Source organism: Brachyhypopomus gauderio, chromosome 9 (assembly GCF_052324685.1).
Source record: "Brachyhypopomus gauderio isolate BG-103 chromosome 9, BGAUD_0.2, whole genome shotgun sequence".
Lineage (NCBI taxonomy): Eukaryota > Metazoa > Chordata > Actinopteri > Gymnotiformes > Hypopomidae > Brachyhypopomus > Brachyhypopomus gauderio.
Window position 1 is genome coordinate 6,588,691 of NC_135219.1, and position 18,928 is coordinate 6,607,618.

Here is an 18,928-nt window from a genome sequence, read left to right on the forward strand (position 1 = left end):
GGTCCATATTTTTAGATTTATAAAGATTGATAGTGTGATGATGCCAGTAGCTCTGGCCCATCACCAAAAGACTCTATAGACATTCAGGTAATGGACAAAATGTTGTACTGACCTCTATGTGCGATTCTCAGGGGGACTGGCGGCCCAGCCAGCTCCTTCTCTTATAGTGGCCGAAGGGCCCTCGGCCTACTAAAGGAGGGGAGGGGGGGTTACAGGTCCTGGGAATACCTGAGGACAGATGTACACAATGGATGGACATATTAATCATCATTATTGTTATGGTGCACTGAATGTGAAATGTCATGTATATATTGTTACTGCAGTAATGTTATGTAATGTATGTATGGTATGTTTGTGTTTATAGATAACCCCTGCTAGTGGTAATGGTATGCCCCAGCTTAATTAAGGGGAGGGGCTACCAGTATAAGAGGGCTTCCTCTCAGAGGCTAGGGGAAGGTAGATGGTGGAGAGGTTGATGTTGGTTGGTTATTGGTTGGTGGATATTGTATGTGTTGCGTTAAGCCCAAGGAAGTTAGGGGCTAGATTGGCTGCTGTTGCCAGTGCTTGTTTAAAAGTACTGCTTATAAGCCTTTGCGGGCTTGAGTACATTGTACATATTAGTTTTCCTTTATACAGTTTTCCTTTACGTTTATTCGTCAGTTATTTATTTATTCATTGGATTTCAACATTAAAACACCTGGAACTGGAACTTTTGTGCGTGCATGTCCATCTCACTCTCTGTAGTGGACCCACCTCCATATTCACCCACTCGTACCACGTTCACAGATAGTAATTATTAAAAGGGTTATTTATAACCAAGGGAGGATAAGAGACAGATGTCAGCACCTCTGAAGGATATTATAATTCTCTGACTCTGCTCCCGTCTTAACTGATGCACGAGTAGTCCGCCACACTTGGTACATTGTGCAAGACAATTCATAATACATCTGTTTAGAAAAGTAGAGCAGTTTCTAACGGTTTTTGTGATCAAGATTATGTCCAGCCTTTGCCTGACAGAGTAAGGCCCAATTTGACTAAGTCGGGGATCGGGTAGCTTGTGAAGTTGTTCCAGGTGAACATCCTCTGCTTCCAAAAGGCTAATCAGTTGCTTTAGACGCTTCCCATAATGTTGCAGCTGAGACAGGTGAATATTATTCTTCCAGGAGTTATGAATCTGCTGCTGCATTAAAGTAGGTTACAGAATGCCAGATTAGTAAGTAAAATATGAATTAAACCTCCTATTTTTCTGCTTGTGATTAAACAATATTATATTGGACATAAATTTAATCTACATATTATGCTGCCCGTATATTGAGCCAGAGATTAAAATGAATCTGCCTTCCAGATCTTTTCTCTTCTTTTCAAAAATAAATGGTAAATGTTAGTTCATTAGAATGACCACTTCTAGCCAACTTAATGTGTTCATGAAAATTCTGTTCTGTTTAACTTTGTCTTGCAGAAACCCGTCGAGTCTGTTGATGCTAAAGCTATTGAGGACTACTGATGACATCAGGTTCTCGAAGGATTGTCCCACTACGTGGGGGAAGATTTCAACCACTACCCTGTGTAACTCAGTCCCACATATAGGGTGACACTTGAAAACAAGTACTTTATATTCTATTTTTGCAAATAAACTATAGTTTATTAATAAACTAGTTTATTTGCAGTTAAAAAAAACTAGTTTTAACTAATGAATCATTTGGTTTCCTTAGGCTTCAGATATTATCAGTATACTCTTAAAACTAGCAGCATTATCAAGGTTGGTCTGCGTTTGAAATAGCTACATACTACCTGTGTACTGATCCCCGGATGACAGTACTTCTGCCAAGTATACCAGTATGGGGACAGTGCTCTCTTAGCCCTTGTGGTTGTACTGCATGTTGTCAGGCACTTTTGACATGCACTCTGTAAAAATAACATGGCAAGCACCAATGTGAAGAGACTGCGAGCATAAATGAAGATATTCTAAGATCCATATCTATAAGATATGGATTTTGAACTGCTCACTGTTTTAAAAATGAGAATAATCCAGCAGTCATTGTCAAGTCCAACTGCCTTTCATTCTGGTTTCATCTTTTTCTTAAATGCAGTTGTGTTGTTCACCTTTGCTTCTCATTCCCACCGAGAGGCCGTATGCAGGTCAGGAACATAGCGTCAGTGCATACCACCTATATGACATTTTAGCATTTACTGTGGTAACTTTATGAAGGCTGTGATGTAACTCAAAACTTTTTTTTTTTTTGAAGAAAGCAAACTTACTCCTAAAGTCAGTAAAAGCAGTATGATAAAACGCATGATTAAATAAACATTTTTTTAAATTAAAAGGATAAATCCCTGTAGCTTCAAAGGACACGTTAGCACAGCAATGCTTTATATATTATGTGTACTAACCATCAAACCTGATCTAAAGATCAGTATGTAGTACATACCTTATAGTATCAGTAAATAGTATGCAGTTGAGACACACCTTATGATACCGAGGCACATATAACCTGGTAAACCTTTGTTGATGGAGATGGAATGCTGCACAAAAGGCGTTTGAGTTTAGATCGAAGTTCTGAATCGATCACAAATAAAGTCCATCTAATTTGTATTTCTGGCAATACTGAAACCAGCTGTATGGTACATAAGCAATATTTCTATTGGTTTCATTCATCCTTTTTTCAGAGATGGCAAAATGGACCCCATTAATGTTGAACATGAGTGAGTTGATTGTAGAATACTGTAAACATTATAATTAGTTATTTTGTAGGCTACAGGTATTTAGCTCTGTGTATACCAGTAGTCCTAAACGTGTGGTAGGCTATTCTTAGCCAAATTCCAAAATGAAAGTTGTAAACATAGCTGTTCTTCAATGATTTCCAGCATTTCGTCTCTGCCTTCTCGTTTCTTTTCAAAACTGAAAAACCTGAAAACACTTCAGACGTCAAAAGCAGCGCTAATCTTTGGTGTTTAAGTAGGCGGAGCATTATAAATTTGCGTGACCCTGTTTATGGTTTGCTTCTGTAGCATACCGGATACTATAATGCATACTACTACGAGGACCTGTATCCAGTACATCCCCTAAATATCGTGGGAACAAATTATATACGGTGATCATGTTTTTACTGTATCGCCCCGATTCATAACAGATGCACAGATGCACTTTTGCTCCAACAGGTAGCCTCTCTCTTTCACGAGAGATGAGTGTGGGGGACCTGAGAAGCGTTTTATTTCACTCATTTTCATAACACTTAAAGCCAGCATCAGGCCAGTTAGATTTTCAAAATGAAATGATAAGAACGGGCCCCAAACTAAGCCTGAAAAGCAGCTTAAATGAAACGTACAACACTACGATGTTCTCAGTCTCGTTTAGTTTCTTCCAAAAAAAAAGTAAAAAGCCATTTGGTGCGCAACCCGTCTCACTCGTCAGTGGTCGACGGTTTTCTGGGAGAGAGAATAAGGTCTTTGACGGCATCAGTGAGGCTGAGCAGCTCTCTCCGACATGCATCCAGCTCATCTGCAGGAGGTTCTGTCCCACCCTGGGCGTGGCTCTGGCCAATCAGGTGCTTCACCACCAGACTCTGATATCGCATCAGCAACTCATACTGGTCCTTAGACACAAGAAGAAAGAAGAAACACATACGCACACTTTAATTACCTGTTGAATCTCACACAGTCTGCTGGTACGGTTGGTGGGATCAGGATGCGAGACGTGAGGTCAGAGGTACCTGCGGCAGCTTGGGCTGCAGGGCGCCGAGGATGCTGGGTACACAGCGGCCCGGCGCGTGCAGCATGTGGTTGGTGGTGCCCTGAAAAAGCAGCACGCTGACCAGGTGCAGCACCAGGGCCGGTTCCTCCGCCTGCTTCAGCTGCTGTAGTAAAGCCTGTCGGTGCAGCAGCAGAGCCTGCCTGCAACACGCAAACACACGGACCACTACGTACGCATATACGTACATACAACCGTAGATAGATTCACCCCCCCCCCTCCATGTAGATATCCACACACCTATATACCTATATGTAGGTATATCCACACACACACACACACACACACACACACACACACACACACACATCGAGTAATGCAACAAAGTATAATTTCTATAATGACCTTTCCTATAAAAAGTAAAACGTTCTTGTAGTCACAGTAGTTTCAACACACATAATTAAAACAAATGTCAAAGTTAGTGTACTTAAAACAAATGTCTTCAATTTTATGTAAATGTCTGTGGAAATTAATTGTATGCAGCATCTACTACAGCTGATCAGAGTGGGATGTGTACTGTGAAAATAGCAGACGTGTCCTACAGTGAACGCAAAATACGTAAATGTATAAATGCAATATAGATGTGTGTGAAGATGAAATATAGGCCTGTGAAAGTCAAGCATGCTCATCTAGTGTGAAGGCATTTAATCAGACATCATGCTAGAATAGTGACAGGATGTGTCACGAACAGTGTTGCGAATAACGCCGTTAAAAATAACGGCGTTAGGTAACGTAGTCATTTTGTCAGTAACGGGATAATATAATTAGTTACTTTTCCTGTCGTTACAACGCCGTTGACGTTACTGGTCATTAAAAGCGGTGCATTACTACATATTGATATACTAATGCGAGCGGACCGCTGCCCAGGCTAGTGAGGAGTAACAGATCCCGATTTAACACCTGTAACACCTGTTTAATTTAACAAGTCAGTAAGCGATTGGCTAAGGTAGCGTTATGATAGCCAATCAGAGCCAGTGTTTTTACACGCGCCGAAGCACGCGAGTGACACGACACAAACGGAGAAGAGGCCGAAATGGCGTCAGGTGCAAGCCGAAGAAAACTAGAACTTTCAAGGCGATATAAACATTATTTAAGAAAATACTTGAAGTTCCTGAATGTCTACCAGACTGGGTATTTGATTTATTTAATTAAGAATAGAGGTTTTATTGTTAAGTTTACTTCTGTTGTAAACAAACCAGTTGTCTCAGGTTGAGAGAATTTAATTTAATTTCATAGATGTAAATGCACTTTATATAGTGTAACTGTTTACTTTTGCTTTTTTTTTTTTTTTCAAAGATTTGGGATTTTAAAGGATTTTATCCTGCACTGGTCTGTGGATGTGCAATAAATATCAAAAGTTAAACAATTTTCTGATCTACTCATTTCAACTGACTGTGAAAACTGCTTAAAAAAAACTGAATTAATTGGCATATAACCTTGTTTTTAACTGTAACGCAAATAGTTACTTTCCCTGGTAACAAGTTACTTTTATTATAGAGTAATTCAGTTACTTACTCAGTTACTTTTTTGAACAAGTAGTGAGTAACTATAACTAATTACTTTTTTAAAGTAACATTCCCAACACTGGTCACGAATAGTCATTATCATTAAACCTAAACCTATGCTTTTACATTTGGAATTTCGCTACTTTGCACAGTGTTGTAGATGGACAAGCCAATAAAACATGACAAATAATTTCTAGTAATCTAAACAACCTGTCCTTAGTTAGTTAAAAGATCAGTCAAAGAGCATGAGCTTTCCAACACAGATGTGCGGTTTATGTGCAGATGTGCAGTGTATGTGCAGATGTGAGGGTTCCACCACAGATGTGCAGTGTATGCGCAGATGTGAGGGTTCCACCACAGATGTGCAGTGTATGCGCAGATGTGAGGGTTCCAACACAGATGTGCAGTGTATGCGCAGATGTGAAGGTTCCACCACAGATGTGCAGTGCATGTGCAGATGTGAGGGTTCCACCACAGATGTGCAGTGTATGCGCAGATGTGAGGGTTCCACCACAGATGTGCAATGTATGCGCAGATGTGAGGGTTCCAACACAGATGTGCAGTGTATGCGCAGATGTGAGGGTTCCAACACAGATGTGCAGTGTATGCGCAGATGTGAGGGTTCCAACACAGATGTGCGGTGTATGCGCAGATGTGAGGGTTCCAACACAGATGTGCGGTGTATGCACAGATGTGAGGGTTCCAACACAGATGTGCTGTGTATGTGCAGATGTGCGGTGTATGCGCAGATGTGCGGTGTATGAGCAGACATGGTCTTACTTCTCTCGTTTCTTGTCCACTTTCTTCAGCAGAAATCCACACTCTTCAGCACATGTCTCCAGATTGCACAGGAAACCCTCGATGTTCTGTGGGAGATGAACACAAACCCTCCTGTAGTTTACATTGGGGGGGGTGGTTGGGATAGGGTGGGGGGAGAGGCACCTGAACCCTATCTCTGCAGGTTGAGCCAGTGCAAAATGAAACCTACCTTTCCATTCAGGCTGTTGTGTAGCTTTGTCAGGGGAGCTTTAATATCATCAGGGAGCTTCCCAAGAACCTTGAGCCTCATCTGGAGGAATGCATACACATACTAATTTATCCCTCCATACAAAAACAAGCACAGATAATTGTATTCGCTACATTAGAGATAACGGACATTGAGACTGCATAGGCAGGCCTACTGCTGCTTGCAGTTCCACCTGTAAAATCTTTACAAATGTGATTCAGCGAGGGAACCGAAGGGAGCTGCTCTGACCTCAGCAGTGATGGCGGTGGGGTTGTCGGAGGCCATCATGTGCTCAGCAGCTACAAAGTTCAGCAGCATGTTGGTGACGTCCGTGCAGACACTTCTCAGCACGTGTTTCACGATGCTCGTGTGAGTCTCGTCTGGAACATTCACAGCACAGGAACAATGAACTCCACCCTGACCCAATCACTCACCACCACCCTACTTTACACCAACCCCAACCCAACACTCAACATTTTCCTCTATACCCAGTAAAAACTCTCATCTGTAATGATCCTGAAATGGAAATCCTGGCACCTGTGAAGAGCTTGGTTCCTTTCTCAAACAACCGGATGTTGTTGTACAGGTTGTTGATCTCCTCCTGAAGGTCCTTCACATTTTGTTTTCGGTTCCCACCCGAGCTAGATGAAGTGGAGGACATTAAAGTGGTACGGACCACTTCCTGATACGCCTTGGTCAGTGGCCTATGGGAGAACAATCCCATTACGATCAGACATTTCTACTTCTACAAAGACATACAGCCTTTTCCCAACAGCCACAAAAACACAATTTTAAGAAATTGGCTGCAAAGAAAGTGTTTGTTCTTGCTTGTTCAACACAAGTACAGTAAGGTAGCTTTAAGCAGCCTGCTGCACCTCAGTAGCCGCTGAGCCAACTGCTCTATCAGCTCTTCAGGGCAGTCACTCACTCTCCCTTCTAGAACCTCCACAATCTCCTCCAGGGACAGGAATGGCACCCCACCCTGCTTATTATGACCTGTCACACACACACACAAACACACAGCATGTACAACACTAAACACTACAGTGTACATACTCTATAACACTATGTATATATGAAGAGTGGTACTGTGGGGTGTGAACGCGTTGGAGCAGTTTCCTAATTGCCATCGTCTTGTCCCGTCTTGTCAATTGGCACACTGTCACTTTCACCTCTCAAGCCTTGTGTGTGCACGCACGTGTACTCGTACCGTCTGAAGTGGCCTGAGTCTCCTCATCACTGTCGTCCTCTCTCCTGTTCTTCTTTTTGGTTTTACGGGTTCTGATTTCTCTTGCGTTCCCCCCTCCTCCACTCCTGACACTTCCTGTGCCCTCTGCAACCACAAACACCCACATTACACACACACCAGCCTCTGCAACCACAAACACCCACATTACACACACACCAGCCTCTGCAACCACAAACCACAGACACCTGCATCAAAACCTAGGGTTAGTGACAGGGTGAAGGTCATGACGACCTGACCCTAGGGTGAGTGACAGGGTGAAGGTCGTGATGACCTGACACCAGGGTCATTGTCATGGAGACCTGATGCTTTCTTCCTGCGCTCCTCTCGCTTGTCCTTCTTCGATGAAGTCGAGCTCTCCAGCAGCATGGAGCCCTGCTTCACATCCTCCTCCGTTATCAGGAACACGGGGTTACTCTTCACCTCCTGAATACACACACACACACACACACACACACACACACACACACACACACACACACACACACACACAAACAAAACAGGGTTACTCGTCACCTCCTGCAAATGTGCATGTACGCTCACGCACAAACACAACAAATACTTGATTTTAGAATGGTGTCCAGTGCTTTTAAAAAGTGCTTGTGTCACACGTAACCCCCACAGAACGCCCACCTTCTGTGCTTTCTGCAGCATGATGTCGTCAAACAGTGCTAAACAGTTGCTGATGAACTTCTCGCTGAGCACTACGGTGCTAAGCAGCGTGGCGGAGGTGTCGGCCCCTGCCCCCCGCATGGCCTGGCCCAGGAGCAGCACCACATCCTCCTCCGACAGACAGCTGGGCACCATGGGCTGCAGGGCCAGGGCGAGTACATCAGAACCGACGTTAGCCATTCACAGGTTACGGTTACTTTAGCCACATCCTCAAACTAGCTGGTTTGCAGTGGTACGGTTACTATCTTGCTGTACACGATCATTATTGCTCTTTTGGTCACATCACAGAATATTCAACCCAGAGAATTCCAGTCAGTTAGTTAAAGATAAATGTTACTAGAATAGTCATTGTTATATAGTAAACACAATATTTTCATGCATCTCAAACAGTAAACTAATAGACTTTGGTCTCTCTTTCTTTGAAGCTGTTTGACAATGTCTGCAGTACTGCGTGAAAAGACATTACAGAAGGTGGTAATTGTGCAAAAAATTTTGCAATTTTCCTGGCAAAAAATTATGTTTGTAAATTTCTGCAGGATGTATATTTACATAAACCTCTCCCTTAATTTTGCACATCAGCATTTCCACTCCTCCAGTCCACGAATACTTTTGGCTTTTCTGATTTTGTAGTTCACCAGCTAAAATGCTCATTAAATGTTGTGTCTCATCTGCATTACTCAGATCACAGTGACATCATCTGCATTGATCAGAAACATATGCTCACTGATTTCATGTTAGTCCTCCAATAGTGCTAATGTAGTACTGGACACAGGAATGTAATGGCAGTGCTCTGTTTGGTATTGTCTACTGAACAGATTTTATATAAATTTATTGGAAGTCTCTAAACATCTGGCAAAAACTCACTCCATATAGAGCTAGCTAGCAACTTAACTAAAACACATTTTAACACGCCCCACCTGAGATTAAACTGGATCCCCTGAAATGTAATAAGACCCCTAAAAACCCTCTAGAGCAGGTAGGAATCAGCTACCTGATCAGCTACATAACTGGGGAAATGAAAAGTAAACCCAAGTTTGGTGCAAGAGCAACACTGTAATGCCGTACCTGCAAATCCACCCATGTGTCTGAGCTCACAGCCTCTTCCACAGAGGCCTCTAGCTGGTCCACGATGGCCGAGCCCACACAAGCAGCTCGCAGGAAAAGCAGCTTTTGGGATTTAAAACGCTTCTTGATGTAGCTCACTGGGTCAGGAATTCCCAGCCGAGACAGCGCGTCAAACTCTGCAGGAACACATTTAGATTAATGCCAGACATGAAATATAACTTAATCAAAATGTGAAATTCAAGATGTGCCCCAATATTAAAGCTGCATGGTGAACCCTGCAGGAGTGATCGGGCTTTGGACAGAAAGGAGATGACAAACTGGATTGACTAAACACTCCAGACCTCATGGGGAATTAACAGAACACTATATTCAAGAGGGGATATTTCATGAAAGTGAGAATGTCCATTTTCCATTTTCTTCACCTTGTAGGACAAGCTATGTGTAGGGGCAGGGTAGAGTACCTAAGGGTAGGGGCAGGGTAGAGTACCTAAGTGTAGGGGCAGGGTAGAGTACCTAAGTGTAGGGGCAGGGTAGAGTACCTAAGGGTAGGGGCAGGGTAGAGTACCTAAGGGTAGGGGCCGGGTAGAGTACCTAAGGGTAGGGGCCGGGTAGAGTACCTAAGGGTAGGGGCAGGGTAGAGTACCTAAGGGTAGGGGCAGGGTAGAGTACCTAAGGGTAGGGGCAGGGTAGAGTACCTAAGGGTAGGGGCAGGGTAGAGTACCTAAGTGTAGGGACAGGGTAGAGTACCTAAGTGTAGGGACAGAGTAGAGTACCTAAGTATCCATTCTGTTTGAGGAAGGAGTCGACCCAAGAGTTCTGGGTTCTGGAATAGATGTCAGGGACATAGACGGTCTTGTCCTGCCTGCCTCCCACCACGCAACCCTTCAGCCTCCCGCAATTCACTAACTCCTGCAGCACAGCTATAGGAAACACACACACACACGCACGCACAGCTGGGAATAAATTGTTTGTTATGAACTGCAGAACTCAATTATGCACAAATTATGTAAAACAGACACTCACAGTATAAAAGATTCTCCTGAAAGCCATAGAGACCAATCAGGTTACTGACTGGAGTAGGCCTGAAATAAGCACAAACAGTACATGTGTAGCATGCAACACATGGCCTGTGTTGCTCTGTATTAACATGTGGTTTTTTACCACTATGACAAAAGTGTAACTTCAGCAGACCATGTGCAGTGTTTTGGGTGTTTGTATGTGTAAAAGAATGACGGACCTGGTGATGGCGCTGAACAGGCCACGGATGCGTGCCTTGTGTCTGGACACAAAGGCCTGAGTAAAGATGATGCCTTTGTTAAACTGATCCACCTGTCCCTGGATCACACGGCCTAGCCGGGAGCACAGCTCCTGTCAGACACAAGCGCACACACATGCACACAGACAAAGATTTTTGAATATACATAAATGTGTGCGTGCCTTCCTGCATGATTCTACTGAAGATCTGACTCACTTCTGTTAGAAAGTCTCCAGGCAAATCGTAGGTCTTGCACAGCTCAGCAATGTTCACCTGCCCCGATTCCTGCAGTTTATCATTCACCTCCTCAGCTAGCTGGTCCAAGTAGTTCCTAACATGGGTTGTTTTTAACATGTTCAATGGTCATGCTTTAGTGACAAGGTAACAACCATCAGTTTCCAGACACAGTTTTAATGTGGCTACTGATCCATTTCTGGCTTGTCGACAAACATCAACTAGCATGTGAACACAAATGCTAGTGGCATCCTTAGAGAGCACTGGCAGAATCCTTTTGACCTTCTATAGGAGAACCCTGCAAGTCTACACTCACAATTTGTTGATTCATGTTATAGATTAAAACTAAAATAACAATTTCAAATCCACAGGACTTACTCATCGATCAGCTGACCCAGGATTAAGCGGATGGTTCGATCAGACCTGGCCAGTTCACTGGCTCTGCTCTCCACATGCACCAAGTCAACATTCATTATCTATATGAGGAAAGAGCTCATTAGGAGAAAACCATAATCAACAGGTTTAAATCTTGATTATATATCATTTGAATAAACAAACTTTAAGATGGAGTAACCAACCTTTTTAAGGTCCACAATATTGATTCGTCCTTAAAAGTGAAGATCAGATGGTCATTATAAAAGCATGTGAAGATCAGATCATTATTTTAAAATTGAGTTACTCTGCACTGGACAAACTGCAAACCTTAGTGCAGGATAGTGTCGCCTTACACTACTGTAACCTTATGCAGTGTGGAGTAATACACACCTGCTATTTAACGAGAGATTGTAAGGGCAGGAAAGGATACACACCTCCATGTACATACAGCTCATCACGAATCTCTCGGCTGATCTGTGACGGTGTGATGTACTCTTTTCCATCAAGGGTGTGCACCACATCCAGTTTCTTCTCTTCCACAAGCTTGGCAACAATCTCAATACAGTTTCTCTCAGACAACCTGGATCACAAGACAAATTAGGAAAAACTACAAGTAAACACGTGGCTCTGTACAAAGTCCCCAACTAAACAGACTTGAAGGGGAAATGTGTGTGTGTGTGTGTGTGTGTGTGTGTGTGTGTGTGTGTGTGTGTGTGTGTGTGTGTGTGTGTGTGTGTGAGAGAGAGAGAGAGAGAGAGAGAGAGAGAGAGAGAGAGAGAATGGTAATAAATGCTGCCCTGGATCTAAGCACATTTAACTTCATCAAAGGAAAGTACAAAATTACTAATATAATTCCCTTGTAATATTCCGACTTTCATACTTGGTTCAAGACAGGGCTGCCAGATTCATAATGCTCTTGGAATTCTGTGCAATATAAAATGTGTAGAAATTTAAACAAAGCTTTTGAATGAAAAGTTAGCACTAGGTTACTTTGTGTTAGGTCATTCTGTCATTTTCGTTGTATGGCATGTGGAATTAGAAAATAACTCGCTTTACAGAACTGGCTCTAAAACGAAATAATCTAGCAAACTAACTGCAGATGCAGAAGAACAATTCTTAGTAACCAGTGTAAACAAAGATTTACAAATGTATTATAATTTCTTAATAACATAGCCAATAAAGAGTAATGTGACCCTGGGGATCTGCATTTCTTGCCAGGTAGTTAGCTAACACGAGATTTAGATTTATTGAAGATGCCAATAATGTTAATTTGCAGCAATACACAAACCTAGTTAGCTAACCAGTCAGCTATAGCTAGTCAAGTTGCATCTTCTGCAAACTCATTTTATTATTGACTGTTTAGGCTATTCATTGTCAGTTTGATCACGAGTTCACGAAACAGCAACTGACAAAACATTAAAGTGATTAACTTTGTTTACTTTAACTGCCATAACAAATCACACACTACGAGTGTAGCCAATATGGCTGGCGAGCTAACACATCAATATCTACTCACTTCTGCACTGTCTCGGCAAACTGGGCTCTATGAAAATCAGCCGCCAGCCGCCTGATTTCTTCCCAGTCGGCCGCCATAGCTGAATGATTAGAAGACAAAATTATAAGAAATTATTTGGGAGTTTGCCATTTACAGTTCGAGCGTTGTAGTTAACAAGAGCAGATGCGATGAAGCTGGCTAACCTAGCCGAGGGCCACCAGAGCTGCTGCGCATGCGCCTAGCCACGTCAGCCCTCTACAGCCGCAGTAAGGAACGCAGTAAGGGCCAAAAAGCGTTATTTAATTTTCCTTGTCAAGAGGTTACGGGGTTTTGATTCACGCGTCACTGCCGTGCCACTGCTGTGAGATATGCTGGCTGACGTGATTTCTGTTTCATTAGGACATGTAAAAATATAGAGTTAAAGCATGTCTAGATGTTTGGAGCGGTAGCATAGCGTACTCCACCACAAGCAGTTCCTTAGCTAAACTGCTGTAAGACGGAGCTGTGCTGTACTCCACCCTGCACTACGACGCTCTCTGCAAGGGGGCAGGTTCTACATGAATTATAATTTTTCTATTATGCTGATATTGGCCGAGGAACAGTTTCGTAGATGTATTTTTATCATCTCTCTATTCTGTTAGTGAGTTTAGAGTGAAAAAATGCTTTGAAAATCACATTATTTCATGTTAAAATAAATAATAAATAAATAAATTAAATAAATAATTAAATTAAATAATAAATAAATAATTTTTTAAAAAATAAAAATAAATAAATTAAAAACATTAGCCAAAAGAATCTGATTATTTTCCATGTGACTTAAGATTCACGTTTCCTGTTTATCAGACCACCGCAGTCCTGATGCGGTGCTGCACATCAATGCGTCACGTATCACCTTAACAGATAAAACATCAAGTTTCTGTCTGTTTCATATGGTGGGTTTGATATGAGAATTGTTTAATAGAATGCTATTTATTAATGTTGATTTTTTTACCCCCTGGGGCAAACAAAACATACTTTTCAATCTTGTCACAACATTACTGTACATATGCCATTCAAGTACTCTCATCAGAACTGTATTTACTTTCATTTGTTTAACATCTTATACAACTGAATGAAGGAAAAACACACAGCGTTATCCTAGTCACAGATACAAGGGAAAAACTATCAAAAGACCTAATCAATTTCATTTGCGCTGAACAAAATGATAATGACACATTTTATCTAGAGTTAGGGTTAAATGTCACTCAACCTCAATTTTCTTAGGAACACTATATTGCCAAAATTATTTGCTCACTCATCCAAATTATCTGAATCAGGTGTTCCAATCACTTCCATGGCCACATGTCTATACAATTAAACACCTAGACATGTCACGTGCAACAAATCCAGTCAAGAAATTTCCTTGCTCCTAAATATTCCACAGTCAACTGTCAGCTGTATTATAAGAACATGTAAGTGTTTGAGAACGACAGCAACTCAGTCACAAAGTGGTCAGCCACGTAAACTGACAGAGCGGGGTCAGCGGATGCTGAAGCACATAATGCGAAGAGGTTGCCTATTTTCTGCAGTCAATCACTACAGACATCCAAACTGCATGTGACCTTCAGACTAGCTCAAGAACAGTGCGCAGAGAGCTTCTTGGAATGGGTTTCCATGGTCAAGCAGCTGCATCCAAGCCATACATCATGAAATGCAAAGCATCAGATGCAGTGGTGTAAAGCACACTGCCACTGGACTCTGGAGCAGTGGAGTGTGTTTTTTGGAGTGACAAATCGCGCTTCTCCATCTGGCAATCTGATGAGTCTGATTCATCTGATGAGTCTGGGTTTGGTTGCCAGGAGAACAGTACTTGACTTACTGCATTTTGCCAAGTGTAAAGTTAAGTGGAGGGGGGATTATGGTGTGTTCCCTTAGATCCAGTGAAAGGAACTCTGAATGCTTCAGCATACCAAGACATTTTGGACAATTCCATGCTCCCAACTTTGTGGGAACAGTTTGGAGCTGGCCCCTTCCTCTTCCAACATGACTTACACCAGTTCACAAAGCAAGGTCCATAAACACATGGATGGCATCTGGTGTGGATGAACTTGACTGGCCTGCACAGAGTCCAAACCTTAACCCGATAGACCAACTTTGGGATGAATTAGAGTGGAGACTGAGAGCCAGGCCTTCTCGTCCAACATCAGTATCTGACCTCACAAATGCACTTCTGGAAGAATGGTCAAAAATTGCCATACCTTGTAGACAGCCTTCAAAGAAGAATTGAAGCTGTTCTAGCTACAAAGGGTGGACCAACATCATATTGAACCCAATGGATTAGGAATGGGACGTCATATGTCAGTCAAGGAAGGTGAGCGAATACCTTTGGCAGTATAGTATATGTTTTCAGTGGCAATCAAATCTGACATTTGAATCTAAATCCAGTCCTGGATTTTGAAATCATTAATATTATTTTTAACTGTTGAGTATTAAACTTGAGTATTAATTAACATTCCACTGTTTAGTATTAAGTAACATGTAACTGTTTAATTAACAGTTAATGTAATGGTTTGTCTACCTGACTCCAATACAGCTATTAAAATAGGTACAACACAAGATAACCCTTGAACTCTTGTTATTTAAATACATTCAAATTATATACATGCTGTCTCACAAAACAGGATGTTACAAGGATAGTTTATGTGTTTTTCACCCATTTATACTATGCACTAGTGACTGATAACATCGAAAAGACCAGTGCAGACAACAGTTCAATCAATCACAGGACAGAGTGTCTGGTTTAGTATCAGGACACTGGCTCTGGATTTCAGGATTTTCCATTGTGCTTCTCAGTTATCACTCTTAAATCACTTAAATTAAAAAGTGTGCATGTGTACTGTGGCACCTAATCCCAAAACCAAGTGTCCAGGTTATTAAAGGCTTTGTATTCATTATGTTTTTTTAAATATTCACAGGCATGACATGTGTGTTCAGCCCAAAAGTAGGACATTTTTACTTTAAAATGTCGCCGCCAAGCAAAGTGGTGCAGGTAGAGCTCATCGTGTGTGTCTAGTAGCAGCAGATGCTCTGCCAGGTCTTTAGGGGACAGGAAGTCATCCACATGAATGAACGCGTCACCCGGCACAAAGTTCTCATAGTTCTGCCTGGATGGGCCAAGGGCAATAGGAACTGAGCCCATGGACAAAGGGTTGAAGAGTTTCTCTGTAATGTAATCTTTGTGAATTGAGTTTTCAAAGGAAAGATAGAATTTACAGCTGGCTATTGTTGAGGACAGGTCTTTATCGACGATGTATTCTCCAAACGCTTGTCCGTATGTGTGTATCTCAACATGCTTGGTGAGCTCGTTGTAGTACTTTACCCTGGCGTGGTCAGGGTTCCAGTTACTGACAACCCAGCAGACGAGTTTGGTCTTCCTGGGCAAAACAAACTCCTCTTCCTGCAGATTAGGGACGATGGAACCGTAGGGCACCTGGATATCAGCGTCTCTACGGTAACTTAGTGTCAGATTGAACAGCTTCTCAAGGCCTGAGATTTTGGGGGAATGTGACGGAGACTCCAGGTTCATCCAGATCCATTTCTGGAAGGGAGGGCGGGTGGAGGGAGGCAGGTTAGATAAATCTCGGCTGATATCCCGGTGATGAATCACCACTCCCACTGACTTATTATAAAGATCATGATCGGCAGTAAATGAACAACCCTCAATGTTGAAGAGAGTGCTGCAACTGTCCAGGTCATAGGTCTGACCAAACGGCCAGAGCCACATTAGAACCAGTGTCAGGTTGGGCTTGGCTTCTGTCTTAGTTGGTGCAGCAGTTTTCAACTTAAAGGGAACCAGAGCAGACTGGGTCGGGGTTGACAGCCACACGCTGCTGGGTTTACTGTACATGAAGAAGATGGTGATAAAGACACCCAACAGGAGAATGCCAACCACCAGAGGGCGCAGTGTTGCAGAGCAAGATGCAAACGTCATTTTGTGAGCTGTTATGGTAACACAGTGAACAAAACAAAAGATAAGAAATTTAAATGAAACAATTAGCTATAGGAATTTTATCAACTGGGAAAATTAGGAGTTTGTAAAGGAAAACAATCTGAAAAATAAATTAAACAACTACCGTCTCTTTTAAGGACATATAGAATGGTATGGTCTTAAAAATAATGTTAAACATTTGTTGACTGGGTCAGGTGCTTACCTGATACTTAATACTGCAGCAGGCTCAGACTGGAACACAACGTGGCAAAACTGCTTTTGAGAATTAAACATTTGATCCATTTGGCATAGAGGTCACTGGTCATCGGAATAAATGTATGTGCTCACATTCCTGATGGAGGAACTACATAAAACATATAATTTGAAATGCATATTTTGTGTATATCACTGCTCCTGAAAACTCAATAGTTTTAATTGAAACGTATGAAAAAAAGGTTTGCATACTTCTTGGACACCATACGATGCTATATAAACCATTAATATTAATAACAATATTAATTAACATTAGTTGTGGTTGATAAGATAACGCTTATAACTTAATACACCTGGGCTTTTTACTAGTATTCTAGACAATTCAATAAACAGAACACATTTTGCAGAGGTAGCTTCGGATTCAAGAGTAGCTTGGATTCCAGTGTTCTACAAACTGTTATTTAGACGGGATGCCATCGCTCTTTCAATTCTCACTGAATCCAGGTTTCCATCCTCTCACTGGACCCAGGCATCCGTGTCGTGGTGTTAAAAGTGGAACGGCGTTCGCCTCTTTCCTCCAGTATATCTCTGCATCCATACGTCACCACCTTCCTGGCGTACCTGGACATCATATGCGTCGAAATAGGACACAAGAAACCGGAGCTCAGCGCACGCCTAACCAGTAACGTACAAGCATACATTCATCCGAAACTCACAAGAACGCTACCGGTCCATTTCCAGTGTGTGGTTTTAATCTCATCTCCATTCATCATCACACTGTCAAAGCAATTCTTCCTTGTTCTTTAATTACCCCGCGACAGCTCTAGGCAAATGTTATACATTTCAATTCGGCCACATTGAAGAAAGATGTCATTTCACATGAATTTATGCTACCCGCCGGACGTTTTGCGCGACGGCGTACGTGGATGAACGCCTTTCTTAAATACAGGCAATGAAAGAAATCGTTTACAATGTAGTGCAGAACGCACCGCTGCACTATAATAGGAAGTCTAATTAAGATACATGTTGGAATATTGTTACTGGGGTTTTTATGCCCTTGTATTGACATTGTGTCAATCCAAAATACAAGTCACCGTTACACCTCGTCGTCAGTGCAGCTTATTACTTACCGACCAAATCGCTGTCTATAATGTGATGAACCTTTCAGCTTCGAAGGTAGACATGCACAAAGAAACAACGGGGGGAGAGGCAAACAAACAAGCAAACAAACAAAGACTTCCATAAATAATGTGGCGAGAATATAAACTTAACAGGAGTTCTCGAGCTAGGGTGAAAGCTATAGGAAGGACAACCCTAATACGTGCACCGTGCATGCTCGTGCCACTCGTTTCGTTCTGCGGAGACTACAATTCGCCGCCTGAATATACAACCCTAGAATAAAGTTGTCATTTTCCTAGGCTGATAAAGAAAAATTATTCTTTCCGATTCTCACTCTACTTTACAATTGTAGTCGTGGTTGCTGGGGATACCTAGGGCCCTACCTGCACTCCGTGGTCCTTGGTTGCATCTGTTGCAGTCTCTGTTCTCTCATGGCTTGTCTCCTTGTTGTAAGGACCACTGTAACCCAGCAGACGCCAAAGCAGCCGCAGTAGCCAATCAGTGTGCACCAATCAGTGTGCACCTTCTGTCAAGGTAACTGTTTGTACTCTGATCCAGTAATGTGTAACTTACCTGTTAATCACGGTGTTGCAACAGTGTAGCATGCAAGTGTTAAGACTTAGCATACATAAATAGTTGGCAACATTTAGTGATTTAATTACTGTGATTTAATTAATTATATATGACCAAAGAGCACACTGAAAAAATGGCCCAGTGTTATTTTCAGGATTACAGTCAGGATGAGATGCTGCTCTGTGGAGCCGTCCACTCTTTCAGTGTTGGAGCTGTCTAACTCAACAAATGAATTATAGACTTGAATTTTTAAGTGGAAATAAGATGTGGAGTGATAATCTTGGTAGGACGCTCAGTAGTGAGTGATGCATGGTTTATTCTCAGCATCAGCAAATATATCATATGAACTTCATTAGCAGGGTAAGAGCAGTTTTGCTCAAGATTTTGCAATGCACCCAACATCGGTTTCAATGGTGCAAGGAGCACAAATCTTGGGCTGTGGACAATGTGAAACA

At 42.2% G+C, this 18,928-nt stretch overlaps 2 protein-coding genes across 4 annotated transcripts; both read right to left on the reverse strand.

Annotated features, from left to right (window-relative positions):
- Nucleotides 1–3,140: 3,140 nt before the first annotated feature.
- ufl1 (UFM1-specific ligase 1) lies at nt 3,141–12,860 on the reverse strand. 2 transcript variants are annotated; one of them, XM_077016704.1, is made up of 20 exons: nt 12,805–12,860; nt 12,623–12,701; nt 11,541–11,686; nt 11,310–11,338; nt 11,110–11,207; nt 10,714–10,828; nt 10,480–10,610; nt 10,266–10,324; nt 10,016–10,162; nt 9,243–9,418; nt 8,139–8,315; nt 7,808–7,931; nt 7,470–7,592; nt 7,135–7,255; nt 6,797–6,963; nt 6,509–6,639; nt 6,242–6,322; nt 6,034–6,119; nt 3,711–3,891; nt 3,141–3,593 (listed from the first exon to the last, which is right to left on the reverse strand). In XM_077016704.1, the coding sequence occupies exons 1-20, from the start codon at nt 12,833–12,835 to the stop codon at nt 3,402–3,404; spliced, it is 2,394 nt and encodes a 797-aa protein (XP_076872819.1). In that variant the 5' UTR covers nt 12,836–12,860; the 3' UTR covers nt 3,141–3,401. The 2 variants fall into 2 exon arrangements, with proteins under 2 accessions (XP_076872819.1, XP_076872820.1); XM_077016705.1 differs by having other exon boundaries at nt 12,623–12,709; nt 12,805–12,832.
- A 687-nt stretch (nt 12,861–13,547) lies between these two features.
- LOC143522828 (4-galactosyl-N-acetylglucosaminide 3-alpha-L-fucosyltransferase 9-like) lies at nt 13,548–18,336 on the reverse strand. Of its 2 annotated transcripts, none has more exons than XM_077016707.1 (4): nt 17,912–18,336; nt 17,277–17,402; nt 16,792–16,932; nt 13,548–16,579 (listed from the first exon to the last, which is right to left on the reverse strand). In XM_077016707.1, the coding sequence occupies exon 4, from the start codon at nt 16,569–16,571 to the stop codon at nt 15,486–15,488; it is 1,086 nt and encodes a 361-aa protein (XP_076872822.1). In that variant the 5' UTR covers nt 16,572–16,579; nt 16,792–16,932; nt 17,277–17,402; nt 17,912–18,336; the 3' UTR covers nt 13,548–15,485. The 2 variants fall into 2 exon arrangements, with proteins under 2 accessions (XP_076872822.1, XP_076872821.1); XM_077016706.1 differs by having other exon boundaries at nt 17,237–17,402.
- Between the last annotated feature and the right edge of the window lie 592 nt (nt 18,337–18,928).